Source organism: Pseudopipra pipra, chromosome Z, assembly GCF_036250125.1.
Source record: "Pseudopipra pipra isolate bDixPip1 chromosome Z, bDixPip1.hap1, whole genome shotgun sequence".
Lineage (NCBI taxonomy): Eukaryota > Metazoa > Chordata > Aves > Passeriformes > Pipridae > Pseudopipra > Pseudopipra pipra.
Window position 1 is genome coordinate 13,463,185 of NC_087581.1, and position 20,024 is coordinate 13,483,208.

Below are 20,024 nucleotides of genomic sequence, written 5' to 3' on the forward strand. Positions count from 1 at the left end.
GAGTGAGGCAACAAGAAAGAGTGAGCAAACCTTTGTCCTGTAGTGGTTGGACTGGGATGATAGGACTGGGAGATTTGGTTCTTATCCTGCTTAACATTTTTTAAATACAGAAATGTCCCAGAACAGAACAAACTGTGGGACAGAATAGGACAGATAGATGAGACTCCACAAACAGCAGAACCCTCAAAACTTTTCAAGGCAGAGGTGCCTGCTTGAAAAATCTCATTACTTAGCAGAATAGATGGCCTCAGTGCTTCAGCTAATCAACACTGTGTCTTTTCTGAGCATGGTATTAAGGAATCTTAATGCAATATATTTTGCAGGGGGAACTTTCAAGAGCCTAGATACATGCCAGTAATGAAATAAATAAGAACTCCCAAGATATTTTTCTTTCCCCAATAGGTTAGCTATGATGGAGAACTTCACAAGCACCCACAGCTGGAGGCTGATTTGACAGCTGTGAGAGAGATCTATGGACCTAATGCAGTATCTCTCAGGTACGTCACTGACCTTACTGTGTTGTGGAGCCTTTAATATTTTGGATATTGAGTTCCATGTGGACCTTCCCTGACTGCTGAAGCACTAGTCTCTTCTGGTGAAGAAATGCAGAAAGCACATTGTGTCACAAAAGAAAGGAGCGCTGCAAACAGGCAATAATGCTGGGTTTTCATTTTTTTGTTTAGGTTTCGTTTTTGTTGTTGTTGTTGTTCAGTATAGGTACAAGTGGCTGTGCTGAGAACAAGCCCTGGAAGCCTGTTCTGAAACATCATTGTCTTTTGCAGTTCTGGTGGTATTTGATCAGGCTGTTGTATTTTGTTGAAAATTACTAATCAACATTTCTCTAAACCCTTGTTAAACTCCTTTTCTGTCATGCTCTGTGTATTGCCCTGGAGGTGAACAAGAGGAATGATAAGCGATTTAATAAATATTTTCCTCAGGGAAGGACTGAAGGAATTGGATTTGTCTAGTCTAGAAAAAAGAGAAGGAAAAAACACAGTAACAGTTTTTCTTCTTCAAAACAGCTGTTCGTAGGTAGAAGGAATGATCAAATATTCTGTGTTGTCATCATGAGAGACAATAAAAAACTAGGATGTCATTAGAGGTTAGGGAAGCTTTCTAACTGTGAGTATCTAAAGTATCCTACACAGGGAAGTGATGGAACCTCAGTCAGATATGGATTGCTAAGAGTAATTACACAAAAATTCTGTTGGACATAGATGAGCATGCATGATTCTGCCATAGGGCATATCTATATGATATTTCAAATATGCTTCAGGTATTTATAACTTTATTTTCCATCTATGTAATCTTAATAATTTCATAAAAATAACAGATAGGCAAGATGTAACAGACCTGTCAGAAGTATTGCAAGGAAAATATCGAAGTTGTCATACAAACCAAGTAATAAAATGGAGATAAGATAATAATCTTAGGCATACATACTACAAGTAATTATTTCCATTACTCTCTAAACAGTAAGCTGTGTTATTTTGTCATAAGAAGAGAGAACATGCCTACAACTATGGTGTACTACAACTGTTCAAATTAAGTAGGAATTTACTACATTTCGAGGACCTGGGGAGTTGTGTGTGGGTTTAGAAAGTGGATAAGTTATCAGTTGCCAAACTGATAACTATGAAATTGAGAATACCTTGATTATAAGTTTCCTCACACTCCTAAAATTGAAATATTGTATGTAACCTTTCAGAAACTTTAATGCATCTAATTTATTGAATCAACTGTTTCCCTGGAAGCATTGTGATCCCCTCGAGCTCAGTGTAGTAGAAATTGGCTTCTGTGACTGCTTTTGGCGTGTGTAAAACTTGAATGCTTCATCCACTTTATTGAGGTTGAAAATACTTACAAATTCTTGGAAATAAAAACCACAGCATTAGGCATTCAGTTTCATCACTCTGCTGCAGCTCCACTTCTATGAGGAGAGAGAAGTTTGCATGACAGGGTCTACTAAGATGCATATTTCCCAGAAAGTTGACCCTCTTTTGCATAGTCTCTTGCTGTCACAGATACAGCTGTACATATAAAAGTTAGGTTCCTATACCAACGTGCTTTTCACCACTGCTCTTAGAAATCTGACCACAAAAGCCATGAGAAGATGATCCATCCAACTGATCCAAACTCTTCTGTATCTCTTTACACTGTTTCTGCATTGATGGACAGAGGACCTCTGGGAGCTTCAAAAGCAAGTTTCGTTCATGAAGCCATTTTAGGCAGCAGATCATAAGCTGCAGGTGTTGGAATAAAACATAATTTCTTCCTTACTTTCAGTTTGGGAAATTTAAACTAGAGTCAGCATCATGTGTCTAAAATCCATCTTCTAAGATGGTGGTGTATTGGGGGCAAAGGGATTTCAGTGAATATGGAAGTTTCACGGTTAGAAGTAATTATTATCTTACTCTTTCTTCCACTAATACTTCTGTTACATTAGTTCAACTGTGCTTCTGTTTAATTTATGAAACTATCCTTGTTAACAGCCTTTTGAATCTCAGTCATGTAGGTAGCACCAGCCCACATTCGTAAATATTACTTAAGAGTGCATAACAATCTTTGGATCTTCTGGAAAATGAACAAAAAAACCTCATGGCACTGTTGTGTAGGGTAGAGGCTAAGCCATTCAGTAAGTGGAGAGCTCCCTCACTGTTTCAAAGACAGGTTTTCAGTGAATTGTAGGAGCTCAACAAGTGCCTGTACAGTTCTGGGTGAGGTGACACTGGAGGAGCTGTAAGCGTGGCTGGGAAGCCTCGTGTAATACAGCCCTGTCCAACCATTCACCTGCCCTGTGTGTGCCATGTGTGGACACATCAGATCTAGAGAGAGAACTTGAGTTTGCCCTGACCAGAAAGAGCCATTGGATTGCCAGGGTTTGGTGGACGGGGCTGTCTTGGCCAAACTTAACAAGACGCCAAGCAACTTCCAGTGCAAACTCAGTCCTACTATGGCTGAGAGGCCACTTAGGTAGGAGAGTGTTATATTCAGAAAAAATTTTAGTATTTCAAAATTGTCTTACGAGCTTACTTATGCTCAAATAGTGCTATGTACTTCAGTCTAATTTAATAGAAAAGCATGGAAGTCACCATGAGAACAAGCATATGAATGCAGTGTAAAGAAAAAAAAATTAGTGACTAGAAGCTAATCTGTAAAAAATTAAGACTGATTGCATTTTTACAGTATTGACCACTTAAGCAATTTAAATGAAAAGGAAAGCAGTTTTTTTATTCAGGTACATGAATGAGTATTTTCTAGGCCTGTTTTTCAGAAGTCTTTAAGTATGTAGGGGAGGGCAATCCAAGTGAGTCAGAAAATTAGAGGCAGAAAAGTCACAGTTTAAATGTAGGATTTCAGATGGCAATGAAATACCTGTTAAGTATTTCATTAAGTATAAGTTATGTATAAGTTAAATCTGAACCTTGGGAATTCCAGCAATACTACACATAAGAAAGAAAAAAGGCAACTATTGCCTTGAGCACATTACAGGGCAGTCTTCAATTTTGACAAACAAATGCTTGAATGTATGAAGCAATCTCCCCCAGTATAATATGTTCTCTAGGCTATGTTTTATTTGTCTATAATGATTTATCTCTAGCCTCTTGTCAGGTTACTGGCTGTTAATACTAGCTGAAATACTTTTGAAAATTACAGGCGCAGCATGCGACTATTAATTTTCTTTGTTTATTTGTGGAATACATGAGACAAAAATACATAGCAGTAATAGAGAGATTTGGGGGGAAGTAGAAGAAAAGATTTATCCTGTTTAAGCAAGATTCTCTGAAAAAAACTTACAGTGCAGCAGGCAGTCACCCACTGGCTATATTAATCCAATCTATGTAAATGTGTATTTGATAACCATTCTGATTTTACAGACAGGATTATCCTTTATAAAATCTTCCCTGTTGTAAGTATTCCTGGGTTGAGGAGTATCTTAAAGAGCTCTAATGTAATGTAATTCTTTCTTTTCAGGGAATATGGAGCCATTGATGATGTAGATATTGATCTACATATTGATGTTAGCTTTCTTGATGTAAGTGATCTAATCACAGAATTACATAATGAACATTAATACCCGTTTAATTTTGGGGTAATACACATCAGACTCTCTAGACAACCACTGAGACTTTCCTTTTGTGACTTGGTCTTCACAAGTGGCTGTCACATTACTGATTGATACTCAGTGGAAAGATTTTGTTTTCCTTTTATGATCACATTGTTAAAATGCTTTGTAGGTTTTTATTTGCTGCATGTGTATTTCCTTTCAAACGTGCTTTGTGAATGATAAATGTTTTAACAAATATAAATGAAATACTTTTTTTTTTTTTTAATGTTATCCTAGACATTAGTCAGGTAAAAGCATTTAAGCATTTCTTACAGCCCTGAAGGGAAGAGGGCCTTGGCTGGAGTGCTTCTTTACAATGATTAGGGAGAGGCACTGGTGCTGTCGATGGGCAGCATGGCTTCTGTAACAGTTTGCTGTCATTAAATTCACACTTCCTCACTGCATCTGTGCGGTAGCTTCCTGGACTCTAGATAAAAATTAGAACTTTTAAGGGCATCATTAGCTTCTGCACAGATATGCCATATTTTTAGGTTAGCACAGCATATAAGACAGTTACTCTTGGGCTTTACTTATTTAAGAAATTTTTTTCTTAAAAATTAAGAATATAAGAAAATTGTTGAATTATTTAGATCAGTCTTAAAGAACAAAAGTTTCATTTGCCCTCTGTTATGGTGTTAGTTTCTATTCTGTGTTTGTTTGCTCCTTTGCCTCTCAGCTTTGAAGCAGTGTCTGTTGATAGATAGGAATGTATCTGCCTGCACTGTACATGCAGTGTTGTGTATAAACCTGTGCTTGGTTTAAATGAGTTCACTCAAGAACTGGAAGTAGACTGACACCGCTCTTGGGGGCATTAACAGGCAATAATTTGTCCTAAGTCTCAAGTGTAATGCTGGAGTAGATATTACACAACTGGGTAGATGTATGGATGGTGTTTATAGCTACCCTGAGGTAGACTGACAAAGTGCAGCAGTTCCTCAAGATGGCTAATTGTGTCTGTTTTTTTCTTTTTATCTTAAACTAGGAAGAGATTGCTGTGGCTTGGGATGTGATTCGCACAGAGCCTATAATAGTGCGGTTGCACTGTTCACTTACGCAGTACTTAAATGGTCCAGGTTGGTCAACTGTGTTTTCTTCTTTTGCCTTGTATGGTGTCCTGGTCTGACCAAATCTTTGACCCTGCATGTACCTACTTCTACTGCTGGTAGGAGTCCGATTGATTTGAAATTAAGCTGGCTTATGTTTGCATGGCTATGCACTCTATAATGACACATGCATCTAATTTAAACTTGCATAGGTGGAGTTTTGGAACTTGTTTTCCTGATGTCCTTTGAGATGCAACTGCTTTACCGAGGGTTAAGGAATAAACATCTACAGTTTCTAATATGTGATTTCCTGATTTTGGAAATCAAGCATGATCTGCACAGATGAGATAAGACTGATAATGAAGATGTACACAGACCTTTGCAGCACATTAACATGCCGTTTCTCACACATCTTTGAAGAATCAGCCACAATAATTATCCTTGCAGCTTCTGATTTCTATATGAGCATGTGAACTCTGGAAATCTTTGTTATTTGAGTGAGTTGTTAAGTGAATAAAGTTTCCTCATGAGAGGAAAATGGTCATGCTCATGAAGAATCAACTGATTTTGAATATTTGGAAACATTCATATGCAAGAGTCAACTTCAGATATATTTTTACAGTGAGAAGTCAGACTAAGTTTGGATGATAACTTGCCCAGCTTTGGAAACTTGCAGTACAATCTGTCAGTTCAGGCTTTTATCTGTGGGAGAATTCTGCCTCTGGAAAATTAATAGATATTTCCAGTTATGTTTAGCAAAATCTGTCCCAGTGAGCTATTTTTACAGGATATGTTGCCTGATGATTCTAACTATAAGCTATATTCTGTTCATTCAAATAAGCATTTCATTATATCTATCTTTTTTTTTTCCCTTGACTTTGGTATTTTTGTCTGTAGTTTATTACTTCAATGATTTTTGTAAGTATTGAGATCTTAAAATATGTATTTGCCATGGCAGGAAGCAGTGTTAATATTCAGAACATTTCTATCAAAACGTAATTTAAAAAATAAAAAAGTGCAGCAAATGAGAGAAGGTGAAGCGTGAAGAGCAGTGTGCAGTAAGAAATGATCTGGTGAAATGAGAAGTAACAACAAAATATCTTTGGCACTGTTGACAAGGTTAAGATGGAGAGCTTAGTTCTCAGTGCTGCAGCTGAATGGTTGTGCAAGTGCCTGAGTACTGAGAAAGGTAAGGTCAAGGCCGGAGGCAAGTGCTTTGCTGACACTGGTTTTATAAACTCAGCTGCTGTTGCAGCCATGTCTCTTTACTAGCAGAGCACAGTGAGATCCACCATCTTTTGTGTTAATTCTGTGAATTCCTCTTCTGCCTTAAACATGGGTGTTTTTGAGACTACTGAGCCAGAATGTTATGCTGTGCCTTTTCTCCTAGAGTACATTCTGTTGATTCATAAACAGAAATACAGCACACTCCAAAGCACAGCGGGAGATATTAGTACCACCTTGATGCTGAGTAATATCCTGATTTTAGATAGTCATTCGTCTAGTTAATAGCTTGTCTCAGTAGTGTCCATGTGGGCATTTTTTCCCTTGTGCCTTAGAAACCTTTTTTAGAGAGGATGAATCATCCATTGAAGCTATCGGGATCTCTCCTCTGACTCTAGAGCCTAGACAAAAATTTTGGTCTAGATGTCAGATTTTAAGATTGCTGGTGTAGGTATGATGATTCTTACTGAAAGTATTCCCCATCCCAGCACAGTGTGTCTGAAATTTGACAATCCAGAGATATTACTACTGCTAATGAGATCATCCATCCCTTTTGAAAAAATCAGTTTGTATTTAAAAGATGAGTTTATGTTTTATGTTATTTGAATAATAATATTAGAGAAGGGGTATATACAGTGCTTTGAACTAAGTGAAATTGCATGGCCAGTTTAGATATATTGTATTTTATTTTAAAATTTAATTTATTAAAGCAAAATTAAAGGATAAACTTTGACATTCTGAATAAAATCTGGCATTGTGAGTGGTCAGAATAACATCAAAATACTGATTTACTGTTTCTAACAAAATTTGGACAGACCCCAGATTTTTTTGTTTTCATTCCTTTTTTTATTCTACTGCAGTCATTACCACCTTACACAAATTATAGAGTCTACTCATGCTTGTAATATGCATTGGCTGTTGTTCTGCCTTGAGGACCTGAGGCTCTCTCAACAAATACTGGATTACATCTGCCACTTCTTTCTAGCAAATGTTATTAAAGGATTTTAGTAATGCCACTAGCTAATTTTTGTCCTTTGCCCTGTACATTTTCAATTTCAGACAGATGAATGTGGGTACACCAATGCTTGGATGGGCCTTGAGGAAATGTCAGGGTATTCTTTGGCCACTGGAATTCACATACTAAGCACTTAGATTATGTTTTTGGATCTTGAACTAAAACACCCTCTGAAAGAAAACCCAGATACTAAATAATTCAGTTCCAGTCTGGGCTTTCTTTGTAGCCATAGAAACTCTACTGTGTTTAGATAATTTACTTGCAAAAATGTTTCAGAATTTAGGCGAGATGAATTGCTCGTCCAGATATATTTTAATCTGATGCTGCTTGCTGTTTGCACTATATATATATATATATATATATATATATATATAAAAGATACATTTTTGTAAATAAAGTTAGTGAGAAGAGATACATTTTGGAGAATTTCATTTGTAGAATTGTAAATTGTATAGGCTGATATTCCAGAAAGTACCATTCATTTCTTTATATGTTTAGATGACATATCCACTTTTGCTATTGCTTCAATTTCATTGTCCATAGTCAAGGTCCAGGTAGAACAGAGTCCCTAAATGCCACTTACATGGTCATCATGAGTTCTTCACTGCTGTTGTGAGTTTTTATAACAGCGATATTTTCTTATTCCCTAGTGCCAACTGTGGATGTATTTCAGATCTCTACTAAGGAAAGATTTGGGCTGGGACATCAGCTGAAAAAGTAAGTCTTCAAAAGTGTAAACCCCTGTTTCTAGGCAAATACTACTTTCTTTTTAGTTCTTGGACTATGTCAAGTAGCATAAAATTCATATGCTGTCAGTTTGGTTGCTGGATCAAGGTGTTTTGACAGTTGTTGAGGAGAACATGATCTGTGCTACTTGCCAGGTTTTTCTGTCCCTTTACTGACTTTTAGGGAGTAAGCTGCAAAAGTTCTAAAGAGTGCAGCTAGGAGTCATTTTCATGTTTCTGCTTAGATGGTGAAGCCTCTGAAGTAGGCATCTTTTTGAGCTTCATGCATCCCTAAGGGGGCTGTGCTTTTATAGTGGCCTCTAGGATATATTGCAGTAATTAAGTCATCCATGTTTTGAGTACAAGACAGAAGAATAGTCAAAAAAATAGCACTCATATGGTCATGGTACAATTCATTTTAATACAGTTTTGCTGAGTCATCTTTTCACGTGCATGTGTACTTGTAATAAAATTATAAGTATATAGGCTTTAATATTTAACCATTACAACGTTAAGAAACCCTTAAAGCAAAAAAAATGCTATTGGTATTAAAATGTCACTGCAACATTTTTTATAATCTTACAAATGAAGCAAGTTATTAAAATCTCTGTGATACATGACTTTGAAGGAAAAAAAAAAAGAAACACTCCTCTGACATGAACAATCTCTTAGAACGTTTCAGTGTTTACACTGTCTCTGATTTGTGCACCAGGTAATTACTAAAGGTTCATGTCAGACATTTTCAAGAACATAGCTGCCTACTGCACAATTGAGCAGGAGTCAGAATACCCATGAACCCAATGGTCCCTCTTAGCTGTGGCAATGGAATAGTAATCTCTTTTGATAAAGTCCATACCAAATTCAGCTTTGACTTTTCACTCAAAGACCCCCCCCACTGCTAGATTAGATTCAGAGAATAAGCTCCTACTTAGCTGTGCAGATGCAATAGCCTATCCCTGTAGTCACATGGGAGACAGATCCTTGTAGTTGGATGTGATGCCCTTGAATCAGTTAGTCTCTGGATCTCCATGAGAGGTATAGTCTGCATGTCTCGCAGTTGCCGTGGTTGTACTCACACTGTATTTTCATTAAGAGTTCCGTGTTAAATTAGTTCTATGTGGAAAAAAGGTGTTTTTGAGGAGCTGAGGCACCCAAGTCATCAGTCCACATACATGACAGAAAATTTGCCTGTAGCTTGAGAACACTGCATTATGTCAGCTACTTGCTGAGCACTGAGAGCCTAGTATTAAAATGATTATGTCTTGGCTAGGATAAGAAAATCTTTTTTTTTCTTTCTTAATTTCCAGGATCATGCAGACATTTGTTACACAACAGTGGAAGAACAGTAAAGAGAAATCTAATTGTACGCACAATAAGAAGGTGTCTGACAAAAAGGTGAAATCCCCTCTGCACATCTTTTCTACATTGCGCAGGTAATAGCAAGAAAAATGAGCTATTACCACCATAAGCTGTTCAAAATCTACAGCACACTTCACAAGGTGAAATCTTGACTTTTCTCCACAGAGAAGTGCTCTATTTATATCTTACCTCATGGGTTTCCAGTCCTTGTGTTGCATGACATCAAGAGTGAACTGGGTACCGCTGCAGCTTCTAAGAATATTTGAAGGCAGAGCATTTCAGTGCCCTGCTATCTGAAGTAACCAGATTTCATCTAGAACTGGAAATTTTAACTTGTGTTTATATATTTATTATTTTGGTAGCATTTGACTGTTACTTGAATAGCAAGAATAAAAATATAAGTTATATATATACAAGTAATATATATGTATAGCATATATTATGTGTATTTAAAAAACCTGTGGTTTTCTAGCTCTTATTTCTACAGGAGTGTGTATTTTTGATTTTTTAAAACTAGAATGGTCTTTAATGAAAGACTGATTTTTAAAGATGCTGAGCACTCTTCCCTCTCCACTATTGGATTACATTAATGTTTACCACTTGTGAAAGGCAGGCAAATTCAAAGAACAAAGGCATTGAAAGCACAAGAAGTAGTTTGTGAATAGTTAATTTCAATTCACTATGCTTTCTGTCAGTTACTCATACTCTTAAGTGTATATAAAATCAGGCTCTAATTTTACCTCTTTCAGGATTGTGACTCTTTACTCTAGTGTGTTTTCCTGCTCATGCAAGGTTGACAGATCACCCCTTTGATTCAATTAATGAACTTGAATTGAATGCTTCTTTGAATATTCCTTCTTTTTGATTAATTTTACCATTCTAAATTCAATGTATAAGAAAAAGAATACAGCAATCACTCATGTTGAAAATGAGAGCAGTGTCAAAGATGACAAAAGGTTGGTTGTTTATTCAAAGGTAGAGGAGGAAAGGTGGTGTTTTGAGTAGAAAGCTTATCCATTCCCTACCATGCCATACACCATTGGTAAGCACAGGCACAAGCCTGGGGTTTGGTTTTATTCAGAAATGGCACACAAAACCAGCCTACTCTTTTTCCTCTGGATTTGGCTGCTGATGCAGTGCCTGTCTGAAGATGGCTCAGCCCAAATACAAGGACCCTCTCTGTCCCTACGGTGCCATTCTAAACTCCCTTCTGCAGGAGGGTGATAGTGATCCTGCTGCTGCAGTGAATCAGCAGCCTCCACATGCATCTTCCACTGTCACCACTTGCTAATGCGTTGGGGAAACCTGCCAGCCTCTCCCTTTGGGTTTTCAATTCTTTACTTGATGCAAAACAAAAAAATACTCCAAAGATTGGGCTTGCTTATAAAACATAGGAAAATGATTCAGCATACCTGTTACATGTTCTTGCTTTGCAAGGACAGGCAAATCTGAACCTTACAGAAATGTGTCAGTACATGTGAATGTTGTTTTGTAAAAATCTCTTGTTATTTACTTTCTGCATTTATAATTTAGGTGCTTCACATTCTCATTTCCAGTGTTACAGAGTTAGAATTTGTCTAAAACCAGAAAGAGTGGCATCAAATTGTCTTCCACAAAGCGCCCAGATTATTATGAGGTTTTTAAAAATCTTGTCCTTTTCAGCTGAATTAAATTCAATTTACTGTCTGCAAGTTTCACTGCTCATTTTATCTTCCATTGGATCAGAACATAGAATTTGTTATGCTGTGTCCAGAAGACAGTAACTTTCATGGGATCATGCCATGCTGATTACATAGAAAAGATATATTTTGTTAAGGAAAATGTGTTATAATCTCATGTGAAATATGTTTTCATTGCAAAGATGATTTCTTGAATAATTGGTTTGTTTAGAGACATAGAGAACCTTACAAAAAGCTGTAAGGTCATAGCTATGACTTCTACTTGAGTTGTCTTTTTGATCCATGAGCTGGTGTGTAAAAAGGAGTAAGATGTCTATTTTGGTATTGGAAAATGTCTTACAGTTGTTTATTTTTTAAAAGTTTGCATCGTGTTTATCACTAGTGAAAAACATGAAGATAGGTGATACTTAAAAGTGGTTACATCTGTATGATCTTGCTTGATTTGCACAGAATTTTGATCATTCTCCAACTTTGCCATCTTCTTTATTTTAAGGTCGCCGAGTTATCCTCCTCCTGGCTGTGGTAAAAATAAATCAAAACTGAAGTCAGAACAGGATGGCATCTCCAAAACTCACAAACTACTGAGAAGGACTTGCTCTAGCACAGTGAAGGCGGAGGATGTGTGTGCCACAAAATCTCACAGAACCTTTGGCCGCTCGTTGTCGAGTGACCCTCGTGCTGAACAGACAATGGCTATTAAATCGCACAAACTGCTGAATCGTTCCTGCTCTGCAGCTGTCAAGCAGGAGGAGTGCATCACTTTAAAGCCTCATAAGCTGTTAAGTAGGTCGTGCTCTGGGGATCCTCGATGTGAGCACAACAGCGCCTTGAAGCCCCACAGACTTTTAAGCAGGTCCTACTCCAGTAATCTTAGAATGGAAGAATTGGATGGATTGAAGAATCACAAGTTGCTCACCAAGACTTACTCCAATGCCCCTAAATCATCCAAAATGGAGCCTTTCAAGGAGTCCACCATGGCAGAGAGCAGGAGGCTCTCTCTTACCTCAGGGCTTATTGGTATCTTAACGCCATCTTCATCATCGCCTTCACAAGCTGCTGTGCGTAATATTTTTTTTTTATTCTGCTCATTTTCCTCCTGTTAATTTTCAAACGTGCTGTTATGTTTTTTATGCAAAGATATTAGACTTAGGACATATGTTAGTGACTATATTGGGTATACAGGCAGACGAGCAATGAAGTCAGCTTTTTAAGGAGGATTCAAACAGCTGTGCATGCACATATATTTTAAAATCAGAATTTGCTGAGGTCAGGACAGAGATGTTATATGTTATGTTGAATGCAGCTCAATGTATAGCTGCTGGCCATGGGAAAAGTTCAGTCATCCAATTTCTTCCCTGCATCCTGCAGGAAAAAGGGAGACTGTGCACTTCTCTGCTGAAAAATTAGTTTAGTTGCAAGGGCTTTTCTCATTTCCCTGTTTGCTTCATACGGGAAGCAACTGTCCATTAGCTCTTCTGAGTGCCAAATTACCTCTGCTTCTGGTCTTTTCATCTGCCATCATCATCGTACTGGAAGGAACACACTCAGAGTTCAGCTCACCTCTTGCACATTTTTGATTTCTGAGAGGTTAAACCTTCAAATGCGTTGGCAGAAGTCAGAGGCCGGGGAACAAATTAGGCCCACAGTGGCCTCTTACTTTCCCCAGAGACATAACTGATTGGGAAAAAAAAGGGTAGCTCTGAAAATTAATTCTTCTGCCTATGCTTCTTAAAGCATGGCTTTTATACTTTAGAATGAAGAATGGATTTGTTTGCACTCTTTCAAGGCATTAGTCTGTTTTCCGTATTAGATCTTGGGAGAGGCATTTAGAAAATAGTCCTCTCCACTCTCTTTGCCTGGGGGTATCTTGGAAGCTGATGCTTTCTTTGGATGCCATACATATATTCATAATAATCCATTCTGAATAATGAAATTACATTGAGTGCACTATGTCTCATTTTAATTTAGTTCAGTAAGCTGTAAGCTATACTCAATCAAATCTAAAAGCAGTGGTACACTATCATAGGATCATTTATATACATGCTGTGTGGTTGGTGTATGTGATGGGCACAGCAAAATTAAGATGAGCTGTCAGAGTTTTTACTTGCAGTTTAGAGACACACTTTTTTCTGAATCAGCAGAGGATGTCCTAAAATAGCAAGACTTTTCTCTCCTGATGTTAATAGGAAAAGTCCCATTGGTTTTTATAAGATAATGAAGAGCTGACTAAGTTCATTACTGATGTTATCATTAGTGATGTTATCAGCTGACAGGGAAGAAAGGCAAGCCCTGCTTGGCAGCCTGTAAATACTACCCTTAATTTATTGCTGGAATGCATTTACTTTGAGGGAAGATCATCACATATGTGATCAGATGCAGTTTGACTGATGTTAGTGGAAGGACACTGAGAGTCTATTTCACATTTTAAATGCATGCACCAGATATATGGGTAGCCTGGGTCCCTAACTGTAATTTGAAGTCAGTGGAATGTGGAAGTGATGAATCAGGACCCTAAGTTCTCTTCAATTCTCAGGTGAAATATTAGGGTATCATATATGAACACAAGTAGGACTGTTTTCCAGGAGAAAAATGGAAAAGCAGTTAAGCAATTAAGCAGTTAGAGAAATGAAAGGACATAAGCCTATAAACAAAACCCCCAAAACACTGTAAATGGAGCTGATCTGACTTGTTCAAAACAAGCTGTGATTGAAATAGATGTCAACCTAGAATTCTGTACCTTACTGAATCTTGTAACAGAAGTTCCTTCTAATTTATGTTGCTATGTGTTGAAAAAAAAGAACTTGAGTGGTATCTGAACATAGAGAGATCTGTTTCTGTAGTGCTTACAGAAGTGAGATCTTAGTAAATATGAAAGAAAAAGGTTTTCAGCCTTTCTGAGAATTACACTAGGCTTTCAAGCCTAAATGTATAGCCCATATTTGGATAGCAGTTAAAATATAATGGAAGTCACCAAATGCCAGTTTATTAGGCTCGAGTGAAGGCACTGGTGTTTCCATTTGAGATTCAAGTTTTTGGGATGGTGAGATACAAAACTTCATCCGATTTAAGAACTAAAAAGAGATACTAAAAACCTACCACACACTCAGTAAACAGCAAAAGAATTGATTATTTGTAATGGCTGGTTCATGCAAGTGAAAGATCTTTTTAGATGCAAATACTGCTTAATTAATGTGTTTACATGCAAAAAATACAAGTGCTTTACCACTTCCCTATAATTAGCATACCAACGCTGAAGTTGCCTCAACTTTTTCCTTGCAGCAAAATTATGGTGCAAAATGTGTTCCCGAGCGACACCGTGGCTTTCTTGTGCAGGTAGGATATCATATCTTACCCACTTACGAAACACTGTGGAGCATGAGCTAACTGTTAATTATTTTTAAGCAGATGTTACTATCATTTTCATTGTTCTCAGACTATCGAATTTGCTGAGCAACGGATACCAGTATTGAATGAATACTGTGTAGTTTGTGATGAACCCCATGTGTTCCAGAACGGCCCTATGCTGAGGGTAAGTGGTGTGCTGGAAAACAATGCATTTTATAGTGCCTTAAATAGCAGAGGACCATACAAACCTGTTGAAAAACTGATTTATGTGACATGTGTTTCATTCTGGTATCCTTTTAAGATGCAAAAATGTAAAGCATATTAATTAGATTTTGCTGTAAATTTGAAAAAAAAAGTCTTACAAACAAGGAAGATGGAAATCAGACTTGTATAATACCACAGAAATGTAAACAGGGACTGTATTTCACTGAACACTGTTGTACTGCAGTAGTCTCAACCAGATAAGATAGAGAAGTGTATTAGAATGCTTTCACGATCCTCTGGCATTCTTCTAACAGCTCAGGGCACCTCATTCTTGAGCTTTTATCAAGCCAAGACCTCTGTATTTACGTACACTGGTGTTAGTGCCACCACTCTTCTTTTGACCCTGTTTTGCTCACAAGCTGCTGGAATGAGCCATCCTCAAATGTGATAAGAAAGGCAGTAGAAGGACATGCTCTGTGAAGTGTCTGATCTAGCAGTGACCTAGTGCAGGGACACTGTCATAGTTCAGTATGCCCAAAGTCTGTCCAGTTAGACAGCTCTTCCTTTCATTCCTGTGTGACTGGGAACAGAATTTTCCTTGATGAACATTTTACCCTCTCATACTGTTGGTGCATACAGTGAAAAAGAGTAAGGTGGACCATGAGAGACACAATCTGCCTGGAGCTACTGGATCAGTGCAGCTTTGTGAAAGAGTATATTAAAATAAAATTCTTAGCTCTAGGACTAGTCTGGCAGTTTAGAATCCTCTTGTTTCACCTGCCCTGCATCCTATGGAAACATGAATAACCTTGAAAGAGTAAAGCTACGGAAAACTGTCTAACTACAGTGTATGCATGGTTGAATACCTGATAATTTGTCCACAGTGTAGCAAGTAACTACACATAAGCTGAAGCAGATGTCATCTATGATGGTTACATAGAACTAAATTGAGGAGAGTTATTGCTCTACCTGGCAGCAGAAGTCATCTCAGTGTCATTCCCTATGACACTGAATGGCTCCAGGGTCAAGCATCCTGACTGCAGGCAGAGTATGCAGATAGGTTGCTGATGGGGTTTGAAAAAGCATGTACATATTCAGTTAACACTATTTTAAGTCATTGTTAAACTCCTATAGTTTTGGATATCCAATTAGGTGTTATTTTTGCCTCTTCAAGCTCATATCTACCTTTTAAAAGCAAGGTTTTCTGACAGAGCTATTAACGACCAAACACTGGCACCAACAAAACAAAAAAGACATCGTTTCCTTATTCCAGTTCCAAGTTCATCTTGGAATGCACTGCTATGAATATTACCTGTGACAGGATAAGATAAAGTGAGTAATGTTTGGATAGTGAGTAAAATTTGAATAACGTAATTATTTATGTTATTGGGGTTTATCGTTTTTCCATAGGTTGAAGCAAATTGCAGGATTTATTTCTGTTCACATGATGAAGTATTAAAAGAAAACAAAATGGGAAGTCATCTGCTCTAAATAAAAAAATCTTAATTCTTCTTACTTTCCCGCTGTAAAGATTACAATCTCTCAGAATTGACTTCTTCTGTGACTTCAGTTTAAAGAGATGTCATTTTATAGGTATTAGTTGAAGAGTTTGTCAGCATTTCAAAACAAAAGAAACCACAAACAACATGCTTGCCCTTGAACATATATTCATCAGTGCCTTTGCAAGGAGCATAACCTGGCAAGCTTTGCAAAAATGAAAGGGTGTCATTATATAACCCAGGAAAAATGAGATGCCAGGAAGAAATCTATCATGTTCTGTGTATACTTGAATGACTCAGTAAGCAATATAGAGCCACTAGTGAGTTTGCAGTTCTATAGAAGGTGAGAAAGGATCTCAGTCTGAATCAAGCATGAGCTTGCCAGAGTATGTTAAGGAAATTTATGCTTCACTAGTGAGAGTTCTGGCAGGGGCAGCTGAAGTGGTCAGCTGTGGGGTTTATTTACATGCTTCAGCTAGGCACACATACATACGTGCATACATACATACATACATATATGCATATATACAGAGAGAGAGAGAGAATGTATGTAAAGAGAAAAGAGCATGTAACGTTTAACACTGCTGCAAGAACAGATCTCAGAAATAGAGTATTTTTATTACGAGAATGCAGCAGGCTTTCATTTAAGGCAAAGCTACGTGCGGTTTAGCCTTATTGAGAATCCCTGGCCTTCGTAAAGAGCTCTTCCTTTTGATAGCACTGTAACTTGACCAGGTTTCATAATGATCAATACCTTGCTATGGTGTTCTTGGCAAAAGTGTTTAGATCTCCTTTTCTGCAGATGACTGTCTCGAAGGCATTACTTCCATAGGCTCTCTCCGTAGCAGGTTGTGTTACCAGAGGTGCCACAGACTAAATAGTTCTAGATGGTTCATCAGTTTCTAATTTTAAAGTTTAGTGGCTCCACACAGATGCACACAGGATCATGTCTGGGTGTGTGTAGCCTTAATGATGAGTTCTCTTCTACCCTTTGGACCTTTTTTTTCAACAGCAAAGAAGGCATATTAATTTATAAAAGCATAGCAAAGTTATTGCTTGAAAGGATATTTTAATATGTATTTAGGCTAGATTTTGTAGTATTTTATGGAGTTTTATACAGTTATAAAGAAACCACTGAGAAATTTGATTGTCTAATCCTTCAGCATGTCAACCTGCTGCCTTTCCTGACTTATAGTGTAGTTCAGTTAATTGTCTCAAAACGCAGTTTAAAAATTCAACAATTGCCACTACACAATAGTTACATTCTTTTCATACTGCCATACCTGCTTATAAACTCTCAAGCCATACATAGTTTTTTGTGCTGGTTGTTACTGATATGCTCAATTCAGATGTCTCATCCTCAGGACAACTGGAGATAAATGTAAAACTGAGAGATAAAGTTTTTTCCTTCTGCAGACTTACTCTACAGGCTATCTTTTTATCTTCATTTTTAAGTATTTTTAAATGAATCTCTTTCAGCAAGCTTTCTTCTCACTATTGTTTCATTTTCCTAAATAAATTTTTCTGGTGGAGTGTTCTATTTTTAATACCTATTTCAATTTAAGTTACTTTCTTAAAATCTTGAAATCTTTTTTCCCATAAGAGCCACTTGATGACAACAAGATGTGTCATTTTGTATAGCTTAATTTCAACACAAGATCCCTATGTCAGAATGTCGTTGTATGGCAGACGTCTGTTGCAGAACAGCCACATAACACAATTGCATTTATTTGACTTAATGCTTTTACAGTGGACATCTATCTTGCTCCAGAGTCCACAATACTAATCTAATCATCCAAATATTGCCTACTGATTCAGGGATCCTGTTATACACAGAAGTCTTGAGATGTTGTTAGGCTGTCTTAGTCCCTTATTGAGGATAAATAAAGGGGCTACTTTACTGACCTACTGAAGATGAATAAGTACAAAATTCTTAGATTTCTCTTGGGAATTTCTTTACAGAGCAAAGTATGGCTCTTTCAGAATTTTCTTTTGAGTTCCAAAAGCTCCCTGAAATATAGAAGATCAGAATTAAAGAAAAACATACAAGGTAGACGGGGTGAGTTTAGAATATACCCAAACCTAATGCCCTCACAAGGAACTGCAGCTCTATTATTGTGAAGGGGAAGCACAAAGGTTCTCTGGAATGGAAAGTACCATAATGTATCATAAAGTTGTAAGACTCTTCTTTATGAAGGCCCGTGGTCCATTGCTTCATTCCCTTTAAAAAAAACCCCAACAGTAAAGCAGTCAATGTTTTCCTATAAGTTTTCACACCTTTCCCATATGAGAGGAGGATGAATGAAAGTTCTCATCATATCATGTATCTTCTGTATTTACTTCAAGAGCACAGTCAGATCTAATGATTATTTGCAGTGTACCAGAAGTTATAAAAACTAAATTGAATGTTCAGTTACTCTACACTTATGTAGAGTGCCACCAAAAATGGCAAATTCCCTGAAATCACTGCATGGCATGATTTGCAGTCATTCTGCAAAACACAGGGAAAATTCAATGAATATGTGGATCCTAAGAATAAAAAGTATTCTTTAGCTCTTGCGTAACATGGACCATACTATTTCATGCAGTCATTCTTTAAAATAATCGGAATCCTACCTATTTTGCTCTTCATAGAAGGATTAAGAAACAGCTTTGAAATCATTAGCAAGGGTTGGGACTGAAGCCTAAACATCTAAACATCTCCCTTAACTCATAGGCAGGGCCAGGAGCTGGATTTGGTGATCGTTGTGTGTCCCCTCCAACTCAGCATATTCTGTGATGCAATCACACTGCATCCTCCTGCAAGGTGACCTGTGCTACGCAGCTCTCAGGAGCTCTGTCATCTTCTGAAGTAGCTCTTTCCTCCATTTTGAAAAACAGTGGGAAGTACAAGGTCAAACTTTATGCTGAGGAGAGATAGAGAAGGCAGACATGATAAATATACTGAAAATCTCCAAGGATGGAGATCTGTACAGCCTCTCTGGGCAACCTGTTACAGTCGTTGATAAAGCTTTAGGAAAAATCAATTTTAGCTTTATCTAAAACTTTGTATAAAGTTTAGATAAAGCTAATCCTATGTGAGAGAATAAAAGCACTAACTGACCTGCAAAGGTACTTTTCAACCATCTGATTTGGTTCATCTAGCTAAAATAGGTATTTTTCAAAGCAGATATAAAAATGTAATAAAGAAACTTAAGCATTACTTGGTTCCATATTAGAAGGCTATTAACTTTTTTTAATGCCCTATAAAATTCTTTCTTTTATTATTACAATAATAATATTAGGGAAGGACTAAATTACATTTTAATAATGCAACAGTTTTGCTGCTGTAATAGAAGAGAAATCTCTTGTTTTAGGAATTCAGCATGTACTTTTACTACAGACATTCTATGTAATGAGATCGTGAGTCATTAACAATAGTGGTTATTATATTTAAGGATCCGATTAAAAGAAGTGTAATAAAAATGTATTATTGTATTCAAAGACTGGAGGAAAGAAAATGTCAGTCCTCTCTTAAAGAAGGGCAAGAAGGGGAGGACCCATAGGCTGGTCACTCTTACTTTGATGCATGGAAAGATAATGAAGCAGCTAAGCCTCAAAACCATTTCCAGGCACATTAAGGACTAGAAAATCATCAGGACTAGTCAGCATGGCTTCACCAATGGGAAGTTGTACTTGACTAACTTAGTAAACTTCTGTGATGAAGTGAGTGGTCTGGTAGATGAGGGAGAGCAGTGGATATTGGCAACTTGGACTTCAGTAAGGCCTTTGGCAGTATCTTGTCATTAGATCGTCGTAGACAAACTGTTGATGCATAGGTTGA

General features: G+C 37.3%; 1 protein-coding gene across 1 annotated transcript in view; it reads left to right on the forward strand.

Moving 5' to 3' along the window:
- PARP8 (poly(ADP-ribose) polymerase family member 8) overlaps positions 1-20,024 on the forward strand; it is a 122,878-nt gene that overhangs the window by 76,159 nt on the left and 26,695 nt on the right. Inside the window, exons 7-14 of the mRNA XM_064642376.1 lie at positions 403-497; positions 3,976-4,036; positions 5,091-5,181; positions 8,041-8,107; positions 9,423-9,548; positions 11,647-12,211; positions 14,433-14,486; positions 14,587-14,682. Coding sequence (XP_064498446.1) covers positions 403-497; positions 3,976-4,036; positions 5,091-5,181; positions 8,041-8,107; positions 9,423-9,548; positions 11,647-12,211; positions 14,433-14,486; positions 14,587-14,682 — 1,155 coding nt within the window. The remainder of the gene's footprint in view (positions 1-402; positions 498-3,975; positions 4,037-5,090; positions 5,182-8,040; positions 8,108-9,422; positions 9,549-11,646; positions 12,212-14,432; positions 14,487-14,586; positions 14,683-20,024) is intronic.